The sequence below is a fragment of the Cryptotermes secundus genome, unplaced genomic scaffold (genome assembly GCF_002891405.2).
Source record: "Cryptotermes secundus unplaced genomic scaffold, Csec_1.0 scaffold99, whole genome shotgun sequence".
Lineage (NCBI taxonomy): Eukaryota > Metazoa > Arthropoda > Insecta > Blattodea > Kalotermitidae > Cryptotermes > Cryptotermes secundus.
Window position 1 is genome coordinate 1,730,355 of NW_019725842.1, and position 21,532 is coordinate 1,751,886.

A 21,532-nucleotide genomic window follows, 5' to 3' on the forward strand; every position below is an offset into this window, starting at 1 on the left:
TTCATTGTAGAAGATCCAAGTTCGGAGAAGAGCGCATAACATCCCTCTTGTTCATTATCTAGGAAACACTTTGACTTGCTGGGAACTTTTTATTTAATATTCAGTTTGCAATTCTTTACGTTCAAAATCGCTGTTCTGATCGCTTTTCGCTCTAATGAATCTTTGGCGAGTTACGTTCCAAATGTGTGCAGAAACACACACACACACACACATATATATATATACAGGGTGTCCCAGGAGGAATGTGCCAAACTTCGGGAGGGTGTCCCTTATGTTAAANGTCCATTACTTCTTTCCAACTTTAACCAAACTGAAGACGGAGACATAATCCAGTCTCCGAGACATTGTGTTTTGAAATACGTTTAAAGAGGACGGTGTTTTAGATGGAAGCAGGACGACAGATATATCTAGAAACACAGTGCTCGTACTTGTACTACTACACCATCATCATAATATTTTACATCTTATTTAATATAAAATAACTTTATCTGCTAGGTTGTTGTGTGTCACATTCAAATCGTAGACGGAAGGTGGAGGCGAAATTTAGAGTCATTTTCAACGGACCGCACTACGTTGTATCCCATAAAAGAGAATATTTCAAAACCTATATTTAAATAAGAAGTACCCTAATAGACTTGAAAGGTTTCTGACGATGGTGTATGCTGTACAGAACTATAAGGTTTATTTTGGACTGAGTAGGTCTATCCTGCCACATCCACCTGAGGACGGAGACAGATCCAGTCTCCGAAACGTTGTGGTTTTTTATCTTATATATACCAGGCTATGGATAAAGTCCAAAATAAGCCTTATAGTTCTGTAAAGAGGTGCCCTGTTCTACTGTAACCTTGAAACTCATTTCAAAGCCTTTCTCCTAGAACTAGACGTTTTGCTGATTGTTTTTCTTCGGAACATTTTTAATTTGACATTAGATTGATATAGCATGTTTCTCCGAAACGTCGGTAACAGCCTACATATTACAAGTTTCACAACCTAGATAGCCACCACACGGAATTCTATAACCTTCTTATGTTTACGTTGAACTTATCGTATCCCATTACGAAAGATACATCAAATCCTTACCCATCTCAATCCTCTACATGAACACATGTCAAGAATGTCATATTTATGTGAGTTTGGTTGTTCGTAGGTTATACTCGAATGTAGTCAGTACGGCTGCATTTCCTCCATGTGCCAGATGGTAGAAGAAACAGGTCACGAGGTTGAAATATTTGCAACCGGATATTAAAGACGCCTCCTCCCCCTTCCCCGACGCCATTGAGCACGATTAGCTCTCCATAAGATCCATCGACCGTAGAAACAGCCCTTTCCCACAGCATGCCTCTATCACAAAAGGCGAGCATAAATATCATTGAATGTTCCAAGTGATTAAAGCCAAAAGTATTCATAAAAATGCCTTGTACTTAAGAAATATAACAAAACATACCTTACAGAATGCCATTCTAACATTGTAAAATATTTTTCGATAAATGGTTAGTAGAAACTAAATGACAGATGACGGATAATTTAAGAAAACGAAGTTCTTAACTGGATATATAATTTATTAACCGAAAAGGAAAAACATAATGAAACAAGCGAAATAAAATAATCTAAGCAACTATCTCTTTGGAGCTGAGTCCTTCTTGAGAAGCCTGCGGTATAAATCGATAATATCAAAATGTTTCATTACATAACACTGCTTCTTCAGCTGTATGGTTACATGATGTCCACTGGGGCCAATACTTTATGGAACCAAGTGACTATTTCGACGCCCCCACTTATAAAATCCTGCGCTTCGAATGAAGCGCAGGATTGCTGAGGGGATGATGAAAAGGATAAGCAGATTAGACCACTGTAGGTCGCGGTGCAATGGCCGAGAAGGCCCACCCTTTATACATTTATTCATACATACATACATACATACATACATACATACATACATGATGCTGGTCATCGGGATGGTTTTGTAGGGTTTGTTTTAGTGGGTTTCATTACGACGCCGTCAGTGTCGCAGGTTTTACAGATAGCATCGAATGATGGGGTGATAGATGAATTGGAAAGGATTTGAAAGAAAGCGGCCCTGGCCTGATTGGGATGGTATCTTGTAATCTGTATGGAAACTGAAGAAAACTTTCCTAGATAGCCATGCTCCTCTACAGTAACTCCGCAAAACAGATATACAGAGTTACCGGTACACTTATCCGTCACTTATCCGTTCGTCTTGCAAGAAATCGTGAACTTCAAGTGATATGAACGAAGGGTTTTGCGGACTGCTTTATGGCCATATCCCACAATTTTCTTGCAGGTACTGAGGGAAAACTCGACAGAAGCTATTCTGCCACAAATTTTCGGGCCGTTATGTTTCCCTGAGGAGATAAATACTGCTGCATACAGCTAGAGACTGGGAGATCGAGTAGCTTCAATGGAGGAAAGCAGGTGCCAGAACACTTATGGCGTTAGTTGAATTTTACTACATGACGGAACGTATGAGCAGGCACAGAATATTTCTGAAATTTAATTCTGAGTTGGTGAATAGAGCCAATTACCTAAACTGTGGTGATAAGGAGAGAAATTTCGACGTAATTTATGCAAGCTCATTTAATTTAAGTAGGGACCAAAAGGTCGCTTGGTTTGTATTTATATGTTCAAATGATTCAAATATATTAAAATAGATATTAATAGTAAAAGAGAATATTTAATTAATTACAATAGCTTTAATTCAGATTTTATCATTTAATGTGGATCTTAATTTAGTAAATTTGTCTTTGGATGATCATTATATTTTACGCATTTATTTTACTATAACCGAGATTGTTTTCATTAACTTCAATGTTTACTCTTATGAAACTAAACTCTATAGAATCTCTTCCTCATGCCTTCATAAATAATTCGACAAGGACTAGGTTTTATTGATTACTTGACAATAACTTTCGAAAGTAGGCCCGTTCTTATTCTTAAAATTGCGTTTAGATAATTTCTCCCACTGTTGTTTCAATCCTTTCTCTCTCATATCTTTCATCCCTTCATATTCAAATAACTTTCTTGCATAATTGTCTACAGTCATTTTCGAAAACATTGTCTCTTGACAAAAGATGTCTGGAAGCTGAATACGCCCGTCCATACTAACGAAATCTGTATACATTCATAGCAGTAGGTTCTCAAGTCGCACTTTCTAGAATCTCTTAATCCGCCAGCAATTATTGGTGGAAAATATAACTACAGCGCCATCTTGAACTTTTGGGAATGCTTCGTCGCCTCTGCAAAACCTTTGCATCTTACTAATACATCACAGGCTTTTGTCTTAAATTGGATTCGTTTCCACTTTTGTTACAAGCTGGTTTACTTCGTGGATCGTGATTCTGAAACTTTCATACAAAATAAATACAGCATCCTTTTACTCAAAGGTAGTGAAATAACAGCTTCGTATAACAATAAACACAGTGAAATATTTACAATTAAGCAAAAGATTGTCATTCAGTAGACAATGAACGAATTCGTACTACATAACATATCATATCAAAGCAGAAATCATAGAGTCTAATATTCTATTAAATGTGTTTTATTCCTGCAAATTATTAATGCTGATAATGTTACTTCATTTTATATTTATGAATATCTTATTTTTAAAACACGTTATGTCTATGTTAAATTTGTCGGATTAACCCTTAATATTTCCCACCGTCGCCAGTCGTGTAATATTTCCTATAGAAACACTTCATCGAACAGAATACGTATAGATATTTATCGTTGATATTCATCGCCATTAAACGTGAAGCGTAAGAAAACTTTAGTAGACATCACATCGATGTAACATAATTCAAAGAATAAGCTCCTAATGAAAGTTACACATTTTTAAATATCTATTGGCACAAGCCATTTGAAGCTTCTGAGTTATGCGTCGTTACTTTTGCTTTCATCTCACACGTTCTCACATCTGCCATATTGTTGTTAATGACTGTAGGTAATTAAAAAATATGATATTGTTGTCGCCTTCAAATGCATAAAATTTACACCAGATTTAGTATAAATATCGCGTAAGCGTTTAAATATCGAAAAAGGGGTGCGAGTGGTGCGAGGGGTGGACCCACGCATGCAGAGACAGCGCAGTGAAATCATACGCATACTTCCCTTCCTTAAGGGAGGAAATGTGGTTAACATGAATGACATCCTCAGATCCTGAAATCAGATATCTGTATTTATCCAATGACTTTCGGAACTTCTCCGCTTTTACAACGGGATGGCAAATGATTGTGTTGCAGGACTGGACGTTACAGATCAAGTTCGTTCAGCAGAGGGACGCCGGCCTCTACGAGTGCCAGGTATCGTCGCATCCACCTACCAGCATTTTCATCGAACTTAAGGTGGTTGGTGAGTATGCATACCTCCGAACATCTTCTAACACTCCAAAAGAGGCAAAGATGGTGAAGATAATAATAACAATAATAATAACAATAATAATAATGCTTCAGTTACTTATTATTTATGTGCCAAGTCAACAGCTACAAGGCCAACAGCAGACACAGCACAGCGTAGATACAAGTAATTACATTATGAACACAGACTACATAAAGTCAAAGACAAATTACAGACAAGCACTGGAGGAAAACACACATTATTACAAAGAAACAAAAAACAAAGAAAAAATAAAACAATAATAATAATACCGTCATTAACACAAATCTAACTTTCTTATTTAGAATTGGGAAATGCAAAGTATAAATAATTAGAAAGAATAATAATAATTCAATCCAATTGAATTCAGTCCTCAATAATACTTACTTTTTTTATTCTCTTAGTGGGGGGTGGAGTCCAGTTGGGTCCACTCGGCACGGCGGCCACTGATTGGCCTCTTGTAGCCTGCCCCGAGTGATTATGATGATGGAGAATTTGGTGAAATGAAGATTGACATAGGAAACCGAAGTACTCGGGGAAAACCCGCCCCAGCGCCACATTCTCCACTACAAATCCCATTTGACAAGACCCGGGATCGAACCCGGGCGCCCGCGGTGGGAATCCAGTGACTAATCGCTTGAGCAATGGCGCGGCCTTACTTATTTACTAACCCATGGAAATGAGCCCTTCTGGAGGATCCGCAAATTCTGCGGCTACTCAAGAATTTCCAAGCATTTTATGGAACACTAAGGTTCATTATGCTGTTCACAAGAGCCCTCCACCGGTCCCTATCCTGAGCTAGATCAATCCAATCCATACCAGATGCCTGTGTTTCTTGTGTTCTCCGTGTAGAACCTATATAACGAAGACCTCTTGTAGTGTAGATTAGCGAGTGGTCCAAGAGAGTCTTTGGTTGAGTTCCGACGTTCCAGGGCGATTGAACAAGAAACGGCAAGAATGCCTCCTGGTGATTTGAAGTGCTAGTTTCTGTTTTGAGATCCGTTGCCAGGAGACTACTAGTGAAGACGGGCAATGGACATGGCTATTATCCGTAAAGTTTTGTACAAACCCACAAAGAATATAGTCTAAATTCATCTTGTAATTTTGAAGATGAAACGAAGGAGAGACATAAGAACGGAATTGGCATGACATACCTAGCACGAGTTTGTCTTTTGCGTTGTGCAAAGAATGTATAGTAGCGCCATTTCTTTTAATAACTGATGCAGACAACACTCGATCGAGCCCGGCACATTGGTGTCCAACAGTAAGGAAATGAAGGTAAGGAAATCGTAAATACTTCGCTTAGATTACCGAAAATTTTAAAGTAAATAAGAAATGCCAGCTTATTTTTGCACATATTTTGACACGTGTAGACAAAAAAAATTGCTAGCCTTATCGTGTTGTCTCTACGATTTTTTAACTTAGAAATTTCCTGATCGCAGAATTTCTGACCAGAAAGTAGTAAAGGAAAATATAGAACTTTCTCTTCTAACTTTATGCAGAATTTCGACTTGATGCTGCATTCTAAATAAGCAAACTCTTTTAGAAAAATGTTTCCTCCCCTCAAGTGATCCTTCCGCCAAACACACGAGGCCTAATTCTGTAAGTAGATATTCTAATGCTCATCGCTACATTAAAGGCGAAGTTTCCTAAGCTGAAAAGCCAGGGATACCGCAGCAAATATCTGTCTCAGAAAATAACAAGTAAAACCATGATCGATCCTGCACCTAGACAAAGTTCTATGAAGACGTACGGGGGCTTGGAAGAAAGAAAGGGAACGATTTTCTTTCTCCTATTATGTGAGCTGGCCTCAGTTCTGTACTGCTCACCGAAGACGTCAACACTTTGCGGAACAAAGCGGAAATGGAGCGGTGATATACTGCGGGAAGACAAGCCAAAAAAGCAGAAACTCTAAGGAACGCAAGTTTTCATATACACCACATTTCTTTTAACTTCTTTCAGAAAGAAACAGTATTATCATTACCATAGAAGTACCGTCAACTGCAAATATTAGACAGCATCAATTGGGACTTAAATTATTCGCATGAATAGCGAATTTTTAAAAACATCAGAGGAAGATGGTGTATCTCACTTAGATGTCTCATCCTGGAAAATTCCAAACCAATTCTTAATTATTTTAATATCCATTTGTCGACGGTTACTTGGTGAGAATATGAAACTAACTGATGAGGTGGAAAGGCAGAAAGAGGAATGATTGTTGTCCATTATAAATTACCTACCAGTGTAGTATTTGCAGAAGGCTGATCAAAACTACGAAAAATTGAAAACTCTGTAATAATCGTGAATCGACAGAGATATTTGTTTAATAATAAGCAGGCCATGTAATCGTTTCGCACTAATTTTGATGAGAGTGGGAAATGTTGTTGAAAGTGATGACGAGGAACTGAATAAGCCCTAACTTGAAACAAAAACAGAAAGAAAGATTCAAGGGGAAAGAATAACAAGGGAACTCAGAAATACAACGATATTTTATTACACAGATTTACTGGAGTTTTGGACTTTATCCATTGTCCGGAATTTTACGTAATATAGGACACGAAGTTTCGGAAACTGGATCTGTTTCCGTCTTCAGGTGAGAAAGGAAGATACCTACTTAGTTGGGCCCCTTAGAAAGAGCTAGTCTAAATCAGTGGACTGTCTCTTAGTTCTTTCTAAGGGGCCCAGCTGAGTAGGTGTCTTCCTTTCTCACCTGAAGACGGAAACAGATACAGTTTCCGAAACGTCGTGTCCTCTATTCCCTAAAATTCCGGACGATTGGAAAAGTGCGAAACCCCAATAATTCTGTGTGTCATCCACTATCGTCAGAACCCTTTAGAATATTTTATTAGCTAAATGACACGTTTCTACTGAAGGAAACGAGCTTGAGAACCTACTGTTTGACAAAATGCTTAATACTACGCACATAACTATTTTCTAGGTAATTGCTATAAAATCTTAGGGCGAGAAGATGTGGTCTCGGCTGCAAGATAAATTTTCTTCCTAAGCCTAGTGAAGAAGTTTGTAAACGACAGTGTAATCTAGAATGAACAGCAGATGGTATAAATTTATAGAAAACTCCTAACTCGCATTAGGGTTGGTATCCCGGGTAATAACCAGAGGAGGAACAAGAGTCCGATGTTCCAGATGGGATGAATTTGTGGGTTTAGGAACTTTGAAAAATCACTGTACATACCGGGTAACACCATTCAGGAGTTCACGAAGTTTCGATTGGTACTCGTAATACATAAGTAAGATCTAAAAGTATTGAAGTAGACGACTATATTTCAACATAACACATGACTGAAGAGTATTTTCGACACCTTTAAGGGGATAGTCTGGATTAGGAGTGTTTGAGAGACAATCTCTGAGGAAAATATTTGAAATCTAGAAAGAAGACTAAATTCAGTGACAACGTAGCACACCAACAGTATATTTTATCTAGTTTTGACTACTATTTGGAGCTCCTAACAGGAAATTCAATATAGTACAATAATTACATAAGAGTATTGTGACGAATATTACCATTGCTGAGCAACGGTTCCGTAAGCAAGTTCCCGTTGCAACGAATAGATGTGGAATAGTCAATTGTTGAACAAAATTTCGGTAAGCAAGTTCCCGCGGTAACGGGTACAACAGAATAATAGAGGAACTGTAAGACATGTTGACTTATATTCGGTTCGCTCGCACGTGAGCCGTGATCCGGCATTTAGTCGTAAGAGAATTCAGAAGGCAGTTCACAGTTCAATAGTTCAGTTGAGTGTTCAGCTGTGGAATGTGATCTAACGGACAAAGGGAACTGAAGAAGTGACCAATTCATAAATCAGAAAAAAAGTCAGTCACATAAGAAGAAAAGGCACTCTTAGTCCACGAAGGTACGGAGAAAATCTTAAGACAGTCATTGATTGTGAGCAGTAGTAATCAGTTGTAATTGTAAATAAGTGCCAATAAACACAATTTTCCAACCCAGAACCCGTTATTATTAGTCACGGAATCCCGGACACGTGACAGTATCTAGATGATGATGATGATGATGATGATGATGATAATGATGATGACTGCATTGGATCGAAATACATCATGGAAGTTTCTTTCGTAAAATAATGTGAAATCGTAGCACACCAGCAGCCTATAAGCACGAAAAATTTTACGCCCTCAAGACTACCCCGGAAATTAAAGAGCAAGGATGTGAAAAAAAGCATATACTCAGAAAAATTTGCAATATGTAATCTTAAGTGTATTACCGTAATTAAATACATGAACGTCAGATGGATGAAACATACAGAGCACGTGAGGAAAATGACAAGTAAAATTTTACTTGGAAACTTTAAACCATCTGGGCAACTTACAGCCCTATATTGGAGGAAGTCTATTTCACAATGGATTTTAAGAAACGGGGCTCTGTAACAATATGGACTGGACTCATTTGTCTCAAAATATGTTTTAGTGACGGGCTCTTATGTACAGGTTGAGAATAATTGCGTTATATAAAGGCGGAAGATTACTTCTCCGTCTGAGAGAATATTAGCGTCAAGAGCAGGAGTCAGTTCCATTGAGCTAGTTATTCATGAGTCTACGACTCCTGAAGGAGAAGCACTCTGTACTGTAGTTGGTTGAGCACTTTGCTACAAACCGGAAGGTCGTGGGTTCATTTCCTGATGTAGTCACTGGAATTTTCAATTGTCTTGGTCCTTCCAGCCGCACTATGTCCCTGGGCTGACTCAGTCTCTAAGAGAAATGAACACCAGGAGTCTTCCTGGGTCTAAAGGGCGGCGGGCGCAAAAGACTGAAACATCACCGCCCTCTATGAGCCGATTGTCTAGGAAATGTGAGAGTCTCGACATCTCTCAACCTTATGAATCTCCGTGGCCTGTTACAGGGATATTTACCTTTAACTTCACGCCTTCTGAAGTTTTACACGCATATATTTCTCAGTCATTCTTTCTCCCCAACAAGTTGCTGTAGCGGTAACACTCTAGGATTGTATTCGGGGAGATTCTCTATTCTAAAATATGTCGAGACGCAGAGGATATTCTGACTGAGGTTTCTCATGGTTTTCCTGTCACACCAGGTAATAGTATCTCGATTATACCGCTACCACTTCCTTCTACATCCTTCTCAATTCATTATTTCCCAGAATTCCTACAATTGCACTCTGTGTCGTCTGAGTACTCATCATCAATGGCTCTACAGCCCTTTGTTGGGCCTTGGCTTCTTTTTTAGTTTTGTAATCATTTTTACACAGATGGTAGGACTCCTTAGGTGGGGGATCAGCCCATCGCAAGGCCGCTACCTGTTCACAGGACAGTACGAACACAAAATAAATTTGTAAACACCCATTCTCCGAGTGGGATTCGAACTCTCGATCCAAGCGTTCGAGCAATTGAGCGAGCGCGGCCACTGTGATTGGCTCGTCTGAGTATTTGATTGCGCCGTATAATAAACCAGAAAGCCCCATATAAGCTACATCTCCCAAACACCATATTTTCGTGCATGTAGTCACCAAGTTTACAGCAAACAGTGAGTTTCCAAGTGTGGCTAAATAAACACAGGGACAAACAACGAAGCTTTGATTGTTGCAGAGGCCAGAGCGGAGATTTCCGGGCCGGCAGAAAAATACCTGAAGCTGGGTAGCACGCTGCGTCTGGTGTGCACTCTGGTGTCCAGCACAGAACCTCCCGTATACGTGTTCTGGTATCACAACAACCGCATGATCAACTACGACGGGGACCGTGGGGTGAACGTGACCAAGGACCTCCCCTCCCAAACCAGCACCTTGCTCATAAACAGCGCTTCACCCGAACATTCGGGTAACTACTCCTGTGTACCCAGCAACGCCCAGCCCGCCAGCACGTACGTCCACATATTAAACGGTAAGAGATCAATTTATAGGTTCAGTAGAATCTCTCTGAACGGAACTGTGGTGAAAGTGCTTAATTGAGTGCCATGCTATGAAGACTTATGGGAGAGTGGGTGTATGTCTCCATACATTCTTAATTTCGTCACCGGATGGAGGTGAGTAGTTAAATTAACGCCCAAGCATCTATATTTCAAGGAAGTAAATCTGTATTTGCCGGTCACGGTAGCTGAGCGGTCTAAGGCATGCACTGTCTTTGCTCGCTCGGAATCCGGGATCGTGGGTTCGAATCCCACTCAAGGCACGGATGTTTGTGTGAGTTTTTCTGTGTTTGTCTACAGGTAGAGGCCTTGCGACGAGCTGATCACTCGCCCAAGGAGTCCTACCGAATGTGTAAGATCTAGAAAAACCGAAGTGGACGGAGTTCATGGAGGTAGGCCTAGGCCCACTGGGGCTGTAGTGACGAGGAAAAAGAAAGAAAAATCTGTATTTAGCCACTGAAATACGCCTGTTTCTGACAATGTCAATATACGCGTACGAGCATATTTCCACCAAGAAACTGTTTTCGTAGCTAGGAATTTGAGTGACAAATAACGTGAATTTTCTTTATGTATGTGACGTATATTTAAAGAAAACTCAAAGAAGGAAATCAAGAGCTGGTTTGATTGCATTTTATAGAATTCTGTGCAGTAACTTCAGCCAAAGGTTTTCAGTATGTAACTTTACAGTAGGAGCCTTAAATAAAAGAACATTACTTCTGTTTCAACGGGTCGGGTTCCCTAATTAAGAGGACGCAGAACGAAATGTCACAGTCGTGAAGGGAACAAGTCAGACGACAAAACCAGATTAAAATTTTCATTGTACGACAGGAACTTCATTAGAAGAACTGGAGGCGGTTTTCGCGACCACAGGATGAGACAGCAATTGAAGAGCCTGCTAGCAATTATCTGTTTCCTCTAACTCCTTCAGCTTGACCTAATTGTATGACAGGAAAAGTTCATGTGGAATACGGGCAAGTTCTCAGATGGTTAGAACAGCGACAAACAGCCAGGTCTCGTAAAAGTCGTTTTCCATTACTTTACCGAAAATTTCCTCCTTTCTTCTGAAAGAATGGATACTAAAAATTTCAAAGTTTTGCCTTCACTTCTGGCTGATAAAAGATTTCCTTTGAAGAGCGTATATTGTATAGCTAATAGCAAAACAAAAATGCGAATTTTGAATCAGAGAAGGACGTGTAAGGAAGCTACTGTAAGGCGTTTACCCTATATAGGTCTAGAAGGAAGATAATTTCACGACAGCCACTGAAAAAATTCCATTAAACGGGAGAAGAACACATTGCCTAATACCAGAGATGTTCGTGATAACCATGCTGATAATAATAAAAAGTACAGGTATCTCTGTAACCGTCCTTGGAGGCCCATATGGTTGTGAGATGTTAAGGTTCCCACATTTTCTAGACAATCGGCTCATAGATGGCGGCAAGGTTGTCAGCCCTACTCACCGGCGGCCCTTTACCCCCAAGAATATTCCAAGGATATTCCTGGTACTCATTTCTGTTAGAGGTTGAGTCGACCCCAGGTTTATAGTGCGGCTTGAAGGATTAGGTAAATTGAAAAAATCCAAATATCTCATTGAAATGCGAACTCGCGACCTTCCGGTTTGTAGCATTAAGCACCAGATTTTTTCCTGGGGAAACCAATAAAAAATAATATTTTAGTATATTTGGTTTTCCTTCTGAAGTTCGGACACAAATCTTTCGAATTGCTGAGTTTTTGGTCTTCTGTATTGTCGGGTATTCTGGAGATTAGAAGACACGACGTTTCGGAAACTGGATTTTTCCCGTCCTCAGGTGAAGGCGGAAGACACCTTTTCAGTTGAGTCCCTTAGAAAGAGCTAATCTCGATCACTGGACAGCCCCTCTCAGATTCACACAGCTTTTTAATCACCTGAGACCGAGCTAATTCGGCGGGATATAACAAGAAATGAAGCAATAAGAATTATTATACCCCGCCAAATTAACTTGGTTTCAAGTGAATAAATATTTGTGGAAATCTGACCGGCTGTCCAGTGATTTCCAAGGGCTCCAACTGATTAGGTGTCTTCGCCCCTCACCTGAGGACAGAAACAGATCCAGTTTCCGAAACGTCGTGTTTTGTAATATTTAGAATATCGGACGATGAAAAATCCAAAAACCATATAATTCTTAGTGCTATACATCATCGAGAGAACCCTTTAGAACTAACTCTTTGACATTCCAAATTTGAAGTGACAAGAGCTATTTAGTGACTCTGGGTGCTGTGATTGGAGATCACCATGTAGCCTGGGCCATTTGTGAGTAAGAAGCGAAGATATTATATAAGCGTATAGCAAAATTCTCGTATGATTCATGTTTTAGAGGTACTATCCGAAAATTCGATTCATCGATCGTGTATTTATGTGCGCACCGGCAGTTCATTTTTACGCAGTCCATTCAGTAACACAGTGATGAATCGCCACGAAAAAGACAAGTATATAACCTAAAAAGTATGTGTTACTTTGATGCACTATGTGCAAATTATATACAAAACTATAATTTTTGCTTTACATTTTGAATCCGCAAAATGTGAAGTATATGTAGGGTAGCACTGACGAAGATCCATTCATTAAGAATTACCTTTAATAAATACGTATAATTTGCACACAGTTCCCTAATTGTGTCTCATTAGAGCAGCGATTACGTGATATGTGTAATTATATCGTGCACGCAATGATATCGACTTTTATAAATAAAAGGGAATATGGTAGCAGAGACAGGGCAACTATACCTCATTTTAGATGAAAGTTGCATCACAGAATCATTTCTAATTTCACACATCAGCGGAAGTATCTAGTAATGGTGTTTATTCTGTATGCGTATTGGCGCGTTTGGGGGAAATATGGAACAGTCAGGTTTTGTAAATAATTGTCCCAGAGGCATGCAAATGCAATGGACTGTAACAGAAATTAAAATAGCATGTGGATTTCAAATAGCATACGCTAGATCCAATCGCCGCGAAACAAAATTAGTACAATCAAATGAATCTAAATGCCTACAAGGAGTTCAATTCATACTAAGGTTGTTACTACATCTGAAATAGCTTGAAAAATCCATTTGTTATTACACATTAAGGTACGCATGTCTTTCAAATATATTTCTTTTCAAAATGGAACACAAAATTGGAAAAGGAAGGAGTAAATAGAAAGAAGGAGGAAAATAAGACACAAAAAAGTGGAAATAATAGGTGGCGGAAAAGCAGGCAAATTAAAAGAAAAAATTCGATTGAAAGAGGAAAGAAGGAAGGACCAATTGAGCACGAGGCGGAGAATAGCAGAGGATATGAATTAGATGGAACAAAGAAAACAAAAATAATGGGCCTAGATATTTTATCAGACCCAGATGTGTAATTGTCAGAAAAGTAACACGCAAAACTAAGAGCAGGGGATTACTTGAGTTCTAAAGGAAATGAAAGCCAAATGAAAAAATATTATGACGTAACGAATGTGAAATGCGGAAAGTTCGGAATCATGGAATCACGGCAGAGTCAAGGAGACGTTAATTATTACGTAACGTCACGTTGGTATACGTATCCGTGGTAACGGGCACGCCCAGTACAGTCGACGAATGCTTGGAGACTTCGCTGCCTCCACTGTCCGCGAGCATGTTATATAGAAGAAGCATCCATCGTTATCTGAACGTGCAACCTAGCAACGAGTTCTGTGAAAACAGACAGCACAGAGGATCCAAGCAAGAACGATCTAACGGACTGCCGAACGATTGTGGTTATAGATTATATAAACAGCAGCAGGTAAGAGTAACCAGTGTCAAATTCAAATACAGCCAATAATCTGTTGGTTCTTCATTGTTACATAACACTGGTGTTAGTAAAGGTATTATTCTATTACTGGTTTGTGGACTGAGGATTTTGGATTGTTACTGTCGGGAGCAGATCTGGATCCTACGTGGCAACTCTGCTTAAATTGGGTTATGGAGAGACTGAACGCCCAGAAAGAGACCAAGGCAGGTTGATAGCCATGAAGAAGGATGGTCGAGGAAATGCGAGGGCCCAAATTAGCGCCAGGAAGATTTTCCATGGCCGTTGTGACGGTTTCGAAAGTGAGATGCAAAGGATAAGCGACAGAAAGGAAGACGAAGATCGAGTAGGGTGTGGGAGAGGCAAAATGGCACTCGTCGATTCCATCAGCAGTGCTTTAAGCTGGAGGCTGCCTAGGAGCTTGAAGTTCTTGGCAACGAAGCCGCCGTGGGATCATGACAGCTAGAACCCGAGCGCGGAAGAAGTGAACGAACAATATTGTAACGTGTTTCGTTACTGAAGACGCCGTGGAGATGGTTAATTGGGTTTATTTAACAATCTACAAATAACGGCTACAATTACTTATCTTACAGTTGCGGGGTTTCACACTTTATAACCCTAATCGCATTAATCTGTCGACACTGTTGCGGGGTTTCACGATTTATAACCCTATGCGCAAATCAGTTCACTCTGTCTTCAGTGGTCTACACGTTTACAGTAGGGGAGCTATGTATCACTGTCTCACACGCTCCCAATTACACAATCGCACACACGTCCGGATCTTCTTACCGCGACGGCTGCTATACTCCAACTATAGTCCGCTGACTGGAGAACTGTTGATAACACGCTCTCGTAAGCTTGCTCGGAACTATCTTCGGCGATGGCCACGTTATAACTCGGCGGCTGTACAACTGAAGTCGCCGACTGCTACAGTAGAACTCGCTGGTAGCCACATTAGAACTGACTCCTAGCTGCTGTGCAGTTCCTTATATATCCGCCGTGGTGCCTGTTACGCGCCACATCACAGTAGGAAGCAGTTCCGCGTCACCGCCTGACGTCACCGCGTGACGTCACCGCGGAGGGGAGTGGCGGGGCGGGAACTCGCCTATTACCGTAGTAACGCGAACGTTACGTTACCGCCACGCACCGCTGGGGAGGTAGGGGTGATCCATGGCTCAACATGTCACAATATGTTGGCAATGTGAGGGTGTTAGCCATTGTAGGAATGACTGGTAACAGTGATGCCCCTAGAGAAACTACGTGAAGGAAAGTCGATCGGGACCCGGCTGGGTGACAACAGAAAGACTTTGGAGTCTTCGCTCCCGGGCCTCCTGTCATTTTCGACGTGTCTCGTAACAGGAGGGACGATAGCCTAAACACTAATAACCGCATAGAAGTAAGTCATTAATCATGGTCATTGACAATGAGGCATTAGTGACGATTGCCACTCAAGACGCCACCGAAGAACTGACAGAGAAGCAGCTGATCGGGCATATGTACTGCAGATGGCCTCAAGGGAAAATTCTTCGTCTCGAAGCGGGTGTTCTTAGAACAGACACTGGGATTGAATTTGACGTTCCTCTCTGACATAACTGACAAATGTTTCCTAGAGTTGATGGTCTCGCTCGAATTTGATACGTCCGTGAACGTGGGGTGTAGTGTGCTACGTAGAAGCGAGAAAGATATTCCATTACAGGGCCCCAAGGCGTGACCAAATCCACTCCCCTAAGCAAAAGATAGCAGCATAGACGTACCGGCTCGGTGTGTGGGAATCTGAGGCTACAAAATTCCGACGAGAGACTTTATCATGACACAGCCGGTAACCTGTCAACGAGGTCTATGACTATGAAACTTTCGATGTTCTAGGAGTGTGTTATTCCGAATCGCGACTGGTACAACCCACGAAGTAATTTCACAGAGGTACGTGGTGACGTGGTGGTGCCATTAGCCAACAACCGGTCTCACATTCTGATATTTATGGCCTTTGCAGTTACCTTGTCACCAGCTCGAAACAACATCCTATATACAGTCCTTTTTATGTTAGTCTTGAAACTTGGTGTCACTTGTTTGTTCGCCTCCGGATGACAACAAGTCTCTCAGTCACCACTTTCACACAATAGACCTGTGTCACTACATCGTTGTCGAATATTAGGAGGAATGATCGTGGTCTCATTTTTGACGCCATATCGACACATGTTACTGATTCAGACGCAACACTGTTGCTCCAGATCTACTGCCGTACTTGAAACACAATGAAAGATCAGCCTCAAGGTGAAAGAATCTGTGGCTTTGCTACGAGAACTCGATTTTGTAACTTCATCTTTCACGAATGCAGTTCAACCTGAGCCTCCGTCATGATGATTTGGGCTCCTCTGATGATGTATGCAGAAACTATGGCCGCTTTGGCTCACTCTTAACAGTTCTGCAGTAATGGAAAACCTGGTGATGATTACGACTGCTCTGCTGGCGGTGATCACAATGTACGTCATGTCCCTTACAAAGCCCTCATCTGTTAGGCTCTTGTCGTCACTCACGGCTAGTACGTTGAATATGAAAAAACGGAATCATGTGTATGAGTTCTCGTAGGCTTCCTCTTAAATATTTCTCCTCGAACGATCCCTGTCGAAGCATATTCAGAGATTCCTGGCGTCCCCCTTGGGTCTTTCATTATCGTGGCGCGAGGTCATAAGACAAATGGTGATGCAATCTCTGTGTTTAATCAACTAAACATTATGTCACGAAGAATGGATGAATGGGGTATAGCTCCATCAGTCTTAAGCTCGATACTGGATAAAGGTGAGCGGTGAGTGGTCATCTTCACGTCCCAACCCCTCTAACTCTGAGAAAACCTCCCCGATGTCCAATGGATAGGAGGCGGGGTCAACCCCAGGGCCTGTGTGGGGTCTGTGAGAAAGTGAAAACCTTGCCACTTCCAGGAACGGATCCGGAGCCTTCCAGCCTGCAGCCCGTCACTATACTGACTGAGCTATTTTGTCATTGGTGAACCTGTTCCCATAAGATCCCAAATCCTTAATTTTCGCAGCCTCCCTGGTGGTCTGCCTGCCGCTATCGCAACTGATGGTTTCAAGGCCTAGTTCACCGCTTCGTTAAGAGAGAAATCTCCTCCCAAGAGATGTGCTGCTTCAATTCTCGGTCCTTCATTCTATTGTCGGAAGTATGGGCTGCCTCCCTCCGGCCTCCCTCTGCCCTCTGGGCAAAAATGGGATTTCTTTTATAGCGATAGAAATGTATATGCAGTTGCTCCCTAATTTCGAAAGGGAATCCATTTTAAAATCGCCTTAAAAATTCTGCTTTTGTCTAATAATTACGAAAGAAAAATAGCTATCATAATATTAACATGTATATATATATATATCCTTATTGTAAGGAGCATAATGCGTACATACAAATTCCGCTGTCGACCTGAAAACGAGTTTGTGATGTGTTCGGGAAAAGTTAACATTAAGCAACCTTCATGGAATAGTGGTTTCCTTGTTCCAACTTGGCGTGGAATCATTTTATTTCTAAAGTTTCTCTGCTTCAATTTCCCGCGACCCACATTTCTCATTCTCTCCTCCGCTCCTTCCGGGGAAGTTGCCCCTGATACTCCGCCACCCATAATGCCCGAGGTGGAAATGGAACAACGATTTAACTGCACGTGACTGAGTTACGCAATAGGACCTATCAATATGAAATGCCACATTCTGCTAAAGAGAAGACTTTCGTACTTGTCTTCCAAACGAGGAGATTTTAAAGGGAATGCTTTTCGTGTCACTGGTATGGCATTAGCTGCAGAACGTGTATGATTTATGGAGACCGAGTGCAAATGGTGTCAAATATTTCATGAAGTTCTCCCTTTGTCACATGCTATTGAAGAGTAACACTTCCTGCTCTACTGTTCAAAGGACGCAACGTCATCTCATGTAGACATAGAAGTACCTTCAGCTCTCAACATTGTCAATTACCATACTAATATTCTGTGTCTGGAATTCGTGTTACGTGCTTCCTTCATCTCCTTTCGTCTTTGCCGAAACACCACCGAGAAGATGCGAGCAAAACCGAAATAAGTTGACCTTTTATGATAATATACGTATAAAAGAGAGAACTGAAATATAAATAATATATTCTTATTGTAGCCTGTCAGCTTCTTTTTACTACGAGAGCCTTAATAAATTTTAGTTTTGAAGAGTATCATAATGTTCATATTGTGACATGACGCCTGAAAGCCAGAATAGTGGAGCCACAGCGAAAGCCCATTGCTAGCTAACGCTTCGGTAAGCATGTTTCCATGACAACAGCCAAGCAACAAATATTTTCCATGGATATGAGCTTGGCTATAAAAGCGGGAGTGTAGACCAGATTAGTTACAGTGGAAGAAAGGGCACTCACAGTCCAGTAAGAAACGGAGAGAGACGTAGACACTCAATGATTGTGATCTGTTTTAATTGAGATTAAATTTAAAGGGGGCAATAAATGCAATCTTCCAATCCGTGATCTTTTATTATTAGTCACGCAAACCCCACATACGTGACAATATCAAAGAAGAGGAGAGAGGTGAGACATGCAGCACGGAAGGGAGAAGTGAGAAATGAATATAAATAGTTGTAATCAGAAAATAAGAAGAAGAAACACGCACTTAGGACTCTCAAATTTGGATAGGTTTAATATTAGGATGGGCGCTAAAATAAAAACGTGGGAATATATATTGGATTCAGCTGGCTCATTATATTCTAAACTGTCCGGCTGTTGTGCACACGGAAACAAAGTTCATTATTTCATAAAAATCAGGGAGTACATGGACCAGGAAATGAACTTCCATCTTCTAAAATATGCCTTTCATATATTTAGTTAACGAATCCAAAGGATTATTACCACATTCGCAAGAGCTCAGCCCCTCTCCGTATGCCCAGCACAAGAAAGCTGCAGCATACAAAGGGGCACAGCCATACTCAGCACCGAATTTCACACAGAATAATATCTGAAAGAATGTGACATTGAAAGGAACCGAAGCAAAGAAATAAAATCTGGATTACATGTCGTTCTTTTAAAACCTACACCAGAATGGAGCAGTAAATATGAGAGAATTGTTAAGTACAAGAGAATTGCAAATCAATAAACGTGATTCATGCGAAGAAAATCTAAGAAAGAAATTCCCCAGAATATTAAGGGCTATTATAAACAAAGTACACTCTTGTAGAAATTTATTTAAGAAATTATAACAATTCGAAGTACCTTTAGTAAACTCTTGAAAAAGGAAAGTTAAGAAATAAGTATCAAAGCAAGAAAAGGACTGTATAACTGGCTAAAAGTAGCAAATGGAAGAGGACCGTAGTTGTTGAGAGCAAAGGAAGAAGCGTTCTTCTTTTATTTGTCACCGAACAAAGTTAATAATGGGCACATGGAACTCAATGGCAAAATACAATTTAAACCGAAACAAGCGGCCTTAACGTTACAATGCCGGATCTGTTCATATAAATATACCCTCTGCAGAGTGACTGTCTCTTTGGACATATTAATGTGATCTTCTGGGTTATGGCACCGTGAATTCTGACATGCAGTTGCCAAAGTTTCGGAAGGACACGATATCTTCATGTTATTTATTTATTGATTGATTTTCTGATTAACGATGCTGTCAGTAGCTCTGGCTGTATGTGGTGAAATGATAGGACAGGTAGTGAACAGAGAAATCCGTGAAAGAATTTGGAAGCATTAGTCGTGGCCTAATTTTAAGCACTATTCCCACAGTTGCTTGGTGGGACTGCGAAATTCACTAATAACCTCAGATAGAACAGCCGGTCAACGAGACCACTCGAATACGAAAGAGCGATAATAATCGATCTACATTTGAGTGTACAATCTCCATCGCAGGTTTATGCACCTTCAGATGTGGCCCCTGTACTTTTTCATGACATTGGTAATCACCTACCAGATTACAAGACATCATAACGAAGGAAATAATATGACAATTCGCCTGCTGACAAATTCAATTCATATTCTAGCATTATTTATCAGTTGCTCCTACAGATTTCTTAACTCTAATTGATAACACAGAGAGCCCTTGTGAGAAACTGTCATATGTATGACCAACATTAGCCAGTTAATTAGTTTATGCAGAATTCGTGGCAGTCCATCGATTACTCTGCCGCTTGCATACTGTTTTGACATCGTAATGAGTCCAAGCAACACATTAATCACGATGAGGAATAATCACTAAATGTTTTATATTTTGACTTGTAAAGTAGGTTTAAATTATGGAATTATGTTAAAACTGTGATGAATTTTCGGGTTTCATAATAGTAGATATTACATCAGCCAGTGGGTTATCTAACAGCTGCTAATAACTTGTACAGTGAACCTTTAAGGTACGCATCCTTTTGTGTGTTATTTATGAAAAGATATAATTTGGGGCAGTCACACAACAAATAATCAGAAAGAAACAAAATAGACACTACTGTCTCAACATTTGATTTTATTTGTTGTTGGTGTTATCGCTACATGTTTCGACCCTATTTTTGGATCATCTTCAGGCGTACACGAATACAATTTACTCGTAGCTTCTGAACTACGTATTTAATCAATATGGATTCATAATATTTCTGTAGGATTATTATATACTGAAATTATATCTTAATTCTAAAATGTTCAAATACAATATAGTTAAAACTAGACATTAAACTTGATACTCAATGAATACAAATTAGAATTCAGTTTAAAAATGAAATTATAATTTAAATAGCTATTAATTTATTTATAGCCAATATTACAAATTGCATTTAAACCCTCTGTCTGCTACATATCGTTTCTGTATTGTTTGTTCCACTCTGGTAGTGATTTTGTGCTGCTAGGTATTTGCTTGTTGGGATCTTTCTTCAGAATATAGGTCGACCTGGTATTTTTGAACTTCCTATTAAAAGTGTGAAGACTGAGCACGTTGTTCTGGGTATCCCACTCAGGTTGTTTATACGTGGACTGGGATATTAAAATTTGATATTATGTATATATGCAGATTACTGCCTGATAATACAGATACGATCAAGAAAAACACACAAACTTTAATCGAAGTTAGTAATGGGTTTGGTCTAGAAGTAAACACAGAGAAAACTAAGTACATGTTGTAAGATTTGAGGTTGAAATAAGCATATTTTGCTTTCTCGTCACCAACGCGCAGGGCAAAATGAGGACATATAGATAGGTAACATGTTTTTAATATGTGGCACAGTTCAGGTATTTGGGAAAGACTACAACAAATCGAAACCTGATTCAGGAGGAAATTAAAAGGAGATTTAACTCGAGTAATGCTTGTTACCATTCAGTCCAGAGCCTGTTGTCTTCTCGTCTGCTGTCCATAAACATATAAATTAGAAAATTATACTTTTGCCTGTGGTTCTGTATGGATGCGAAACTTGGTCTCTGACTTTAAGGGAGGAACATAGACTGAGGGTGTTTGAGAACAGGGTGT

General features: G+C 40.2%; 1 protein-coding gene across 2 annotated transcripts in view; it reads left to right on the forward strand.

Annotated features, from left to right (window-relative positions):
• The window catches only part of LOC111863639 (zwei Ig domain protein zig-8), a 283,000-nt gene that overhangs the window by 233,827 nt on the left and 27,641 nt on the right, over positions 1-21,532 (forward strand). For both annotated transcript variants that reach the window (XM_023850135.2, XM_023850136.2), the window contains exons 4-5: positions 4,257-4,365; positions 9,969-10,259. In XM_023850135.2, the coding sequence (XP_023705903.1) occupies positions 4,257-4,365; positions 9,969-10,259 (400 nt within the window). The remainder of the gene's footprint in view (positions 1-4,256; positions 4,366-9,968; positions 10,260-21,532) is intronic.